The sequence below is a fragment of the Sinocyclocheilus anshuiensis genome, unplaced genomic scaffold (genome assembly GCF_001515605.1).
Source record: "Sinocyclocheilus anshuiensis isolate Anshui unplaced genomic scaffold, SAMN03320099.WGS_v1.1 scaffold392, whole genome shotgun sequence".
In the NCBI taxonomy this organism is placed as follows: domain Eukaryota; kingdom Metazoa; phylum Chordata; class Actinopteri; order Cypriniformes; family Cyprinidae; genus Sinocyclocheilus; species Sinocyclocheilus anshuiensis.
The window spans coordinates 1,389,155-1,393,731 of record NW_015557091.1 but is presented as its reverse complement, the minus strand read 5'-3'; the positions used below and the strand labels follow the sequence as shown (position 1 = coordinate 1,393,731).

At 39.6% G+C, this 4,577-nt stretch overlaps 1 protein-coding gene across 3 annotated transcripts in view; it reads right to left on the bottom strand.

The window, feature by feature from the left end:
* The window catches only part of LOC107677165 (N-acetyltransferase ESCO1-like), a 9,479-nt gene extending 5,666 nt beyond the window's left edge, over positions 1-3,813 (bottom strand). For 2 of the 3 annotated variants that reach the window (XM_016471950.1, XM_016471952.1), the window contains exons 1-3: positions 3,725-3,813; positions 1,279-3,019; positions 404-488 (exon numbers count right to left, since the gene is read on the bottom strand). In XM_016471950.1, coding sequence (XP_016327436.1) covers positions 404-488; positions 1,279-3,018 — 1,825 coding nt within the window. In that variant the 5' untranslated portion in view covers position 3,019; positions 3,725-3,813. The remainder of the gene's footprint in view (positions 1-403; positions 489-1,278; positions 3,020-3,724) is intronic. The other variant, XM_016471951.1, reaches the window with a different exon arrangement.
* Between the last annotated feature and the right edge of the window lie 764 nt (positions 3,814-4,577).

Genomic DNA, 4,577 nt, shown 5'->3' with positions numbered 1-4,577 from the left:
ATTCAGAATCGACTCTCTCTTTTGAGAGACAATATCTTTATTTATCATGCACTTTTTTGATTAACAACTTTGCAGATTGTTTTCATTTAAGGATAGCTACGTTATAAACTGCAAAAGAGATATTTTTCAAAAACCCATATGACCTGCTCTTTAATATAACTCTGATTGTATTCGTCTGAAAGAAGAATGTCATATACACCTAGCATGGCTTGAGGGTGAGTAAATCATGGGGTAATTTTCATTTTTGGGTGAACTATCCCTTTAATGCTGTAACACATTCATTATCTGGGTATGATAAGCAACTTAAGCACCGATTATGAAACTAGCATTGCAAGATGGACAGAACTTTTTATGAGGCTTGTTGTGTTTGACTCAAAATTACACAAATCGATACACTGTTTACCTGCAGAAGTGGGGACGCATGGCTTCCTCTCCACTGCTGGTTTGGGCTGCACTTTAGCTGATGAAGAGGGCTGCTCTGGTTTGACCTGTGAGCATGACATTTTGTGAACAGCTGTACTGGTTATTTAGATTGTTAGTATAAAGACATTTGATAAAGTGGACATATACTTGACTATACATTTTAGACTATAAATTGTAAGTCTGAAAAAAAGGGAGGGGGGGGAGGAATCATACATCCTTCCTCAACAACCTGCACAATTTGAAGTATCATTTAAGCCAAAAATTATGCTGAGCAAATTATTTGCTGAAGTTTAATATTCAGGGATGAGGCACTGTTGTAATCACTCACTACTTTACAAATTACTCTACCATTCAAAAGTTTGGAGTTGTGTATGATTTTTCTTTAAAGAAGCGCATCATTACTCCAGTCTTCAGTGTCACACGATCCTTCAGAAATCATTCTAATATGCTGCTCAAGAAACATTGCTTATTAATATCAATGCTCAAAACAGTTGTGCTGCTTAATATTTTTGTGGAAACAGATATAAAAAAAAAAATCAGGATTCTTTGATGAATATAAAGTTCAAAAGAACAGCATTTATTTTAAATAAATATCTTTTGTAAAGTTATTATTAGTGAATGCATCCCTGCTAAATGCAAGTATGATTTTCTTAAAAAAAAAAAAAAAAAATCTTACTGACCCAAAATCTTTTAATATTTTGTGTAATGTAAGGTATTTTAAAAGTATTTTTTAAGCATCATAACTGAGTGCATTATAATACACATTTTATTGATTTGTATTTCTTCATAAATAATTGCATTAAAATCTGTAAAAATGTGAACGGTAGTGTATATGGGTGTGCATGAGTGTTTCACCTCATTTTTGGGTGCTTCTGGTTTGGTCGTCTCCTCTTCAAGACCATCGAGTTCAAAGTCATCTGGTGAATACTTGCGTCTGGGAGTGTAGGCTTTATACTCCATCACTGGTTTGGGTTTGGGGCTGGTGATTCCATTAGGCATAGGTGGCGCCTGAGCCGGAAGTGCTCGCCTGGGTTCATTCGAGCCCACTTTGGGCACACTTTCCGGCACAGGAACCTGTGCAGGGGTGATGGCCGGGCTGGGCGAGACTGATGGAGTGTCGGTCTCCTTGGGAGAACCAGCCTGACTCGCTTGATCCGACTTTAGCTTCTTAACACGGGTCCAGGTCAACTTACCCCGCTGAAGCTCCACCTGCCTGAGCCTCTGAAAGCGGGATAGTTTCTTCTTCTCCTGGGTCTTGAGCGGCAAAGACACCTGGCTGAGGAAAAAACGTTTCTTGGGCGTACCATCCTCAGGTCTGGGCTCGTCAGTCATGTCACTAGGGGTTTCGGGGGGGGTTGCATTTTCAGACACCTCTTTTTCAGTTTCGCAAACCTCCGTAGATTCACTCACCTCCTTTTGTTCATCAATATTTGTCTCATCTGAAGCTGCTGGAGCATCCGATGCAATATCATCTGCAATTTCCTCACAGAGAGCAAGGAGGTTGAACTGCCGAGGTGGAGGTTTCTTGGCGGCAGCCGCCTTTTCTTCGGCCAAAGCCGCTAGACGTGCCTTCGTCCGAGCCTGTGGGTTCATCGCCTGCTTTTTAGGAAGCCCTAGCGTGGAGTCCGTCGCACTGTCCTGGGGCAAAGAGGGTGAGGAAGTGACCTCCTTACACGTCACAGCTTCACCTGTTTGTTTTTTCACCGTTTCATCCTCTGATTGCTCCAAATCCTCATAGGTTTCGATCTCCACCACACAATGTTCAATCTCAATATCGTCAACCAGAAATGCTTCTGAATCCGGGAGAAACACTTTCGCCACGTCGGTACTTTGTACGCTGTCCTGCAGGGAACACGTGTTCACTACTTCTAACTCATCCATGTCAGAAATGTCTTTACCAGCAAACGAGTGTTTAGTGATGCTAGTTTCTTGAATGACTTTGAAAAGAGCCTCTAGTGGTGGAGGAGATTTGCTCATCACATCTACTTTTGCATCCACACTCACTGTGATTTTCTCAATAGGGTCTGTCGGAAGCTCCTTATGCTCTTCTACTTTGCTCACTCGTGGTTCATGAAGCGACTGCAGATCGCTTATATTGGCCACGTGGATTTTGTCAGGTTTGGGTAACGTGATCTCCTCACTTTGAATGTCAAGCAATCGCCCGTAATTGTGCTCTATTTGCACAGGAAACAAGGCTGCGACTGTTTTAATCGTTTCGGAGATGAAGGGCTTTTCTTTCTTTACTCTTGGAACATACTTCTTGTTTCCTTTTTTCAAGACAGACATATTTTGAGATGGTTTATCTCCAGAAGCTTTCGGCTTCCCCTCATCTTTCCGCCGTCTTCCTCTTAAGCCCTTCTTTTGTGGCGCTTTCAAGCGAGACGACCGTCTAACAGGTTTTCCGTTTTCTTCCCTCGGCTGTGCTTGTTGTTTCTGCTTAGACGACTGAGTTTCCAACGCTTTGTTTTTTGGAGGTCTTCCTCTCAAAGACTTCTTGGGCATCTGAGATTTATCTGACTCCACGAGACTCTGATCCATCTTTGATTTCTTAACTTCCGGTTCAGAAGAAGACATCTTTCTTTTCTGCCCAGGCATCCTAGGGAGAAATGACAGAGCAAGTTACATGCAAGTACAGAACCAATAATTTCAGTGTGATTAATATGTGATTAAGTATGTAAGGAGGTGTTTGCTTCAAAACAAACCTTTGTGTAAAATCTATATAAGTAAGAGTAAATATTAAAATTAAATATAAAACTCTTGCAGAAAGAAACAAAAACAAGATTAAAAGAAATAAGATTAATATAATAGTAAACAGAAGATAATCAGTGACAGCTGAGGCAATTCACTGACATTTAACTTACAACAAACGCTCCTGCAATTTGTAATAACAACACTATTATCTCTATTCGTAGTGTATTAAAATAACGCAACATAAGTCATATAATCTTAATTTTTAAACACATATCGACATGTCAACAGCTCAGATCAGTCTCTGCTTCTCCAAAGATGACAAGTATGAAGTGAAAATGAGTCATTTATTCTCATTTCCACTGTATAACAATTCAAACATTATATAAAAAGCGTTAAATAAATGAATGACATTTTTCAACGGTCTCATCAGTCTGACGTCGAGAAGAAAGTTAGCAGAGCTGGCTAACTCCGTTAGCTGCCTCCTTATACAGCCAGCGACGTTCACACTACTGTCGATTAAATATTACAAATAAGTCAATAAGACTTACATATAACTATTATGACCGGTAGAAAAACAAACAGCCGTAATAAAGTGCAGTGCCGAACTTACCTACGTTTTCCTGTTTCTAAACAACAGCTGTTTTCCGCTGTGTGGAGCAAAGTTTAGCCTCACTTCCGGTGCTGAGTCTTCTTCGGCGAATCTGCTGTGTTTCCGTATGATTAAACGACATCTACTGGACTAGAGGACAGATAGAAATATAATTTCACTGTTTACCTACATTTCTTATTGCTCCTTAATGTGATGTATTGATGATACAACATATACATTTATGTATTATTATAAATTATTATTATGTTTTAACGTGTATATTTATATATTATTATAGTTATATATAATATTATAAATTGCAATATATGTATATATGCGTGATATAATGTAATAATGTATGCATTATTTTTCTAATGATATAATGTAATTTTTATAAAATATGAATATTGATATTAATTATATATATAGCCACAGCCATATCACTCTGCAGCCCAAGACTGGTTGCCCACTGAAGCTAAGCAAGGTTGAGCTGGTCAGTACCTGGATGGGAGACCTCCTGGGAAACCTAGGTTGCTGTTGGAAGAGGTGTTAATGTGGCCAACAGGGGGTGTGCTCGCCCTGTGGTCTGTGTGGGTCTTAATGCCCCAGTATAGTGACATCTCCTCTTCACCTGTAGCTGGTGTGTGGTGAGCGCACTGGTGCCGTTGTCCTGTGGCTGCCGTTGCATCATCCAGGTGGATGCAGCACACTGGTGGTGGATGAGAAGAGACCCCTCACATGATTGTAAAGCGCTTTGGATGTACAGCAATACACAAAGCGCTATATAAATGCATCATTCATGCATTCATTCATTCATTCATATATATATATATATATATATATATATATATATACACTGTAAAATAAGAGCGTG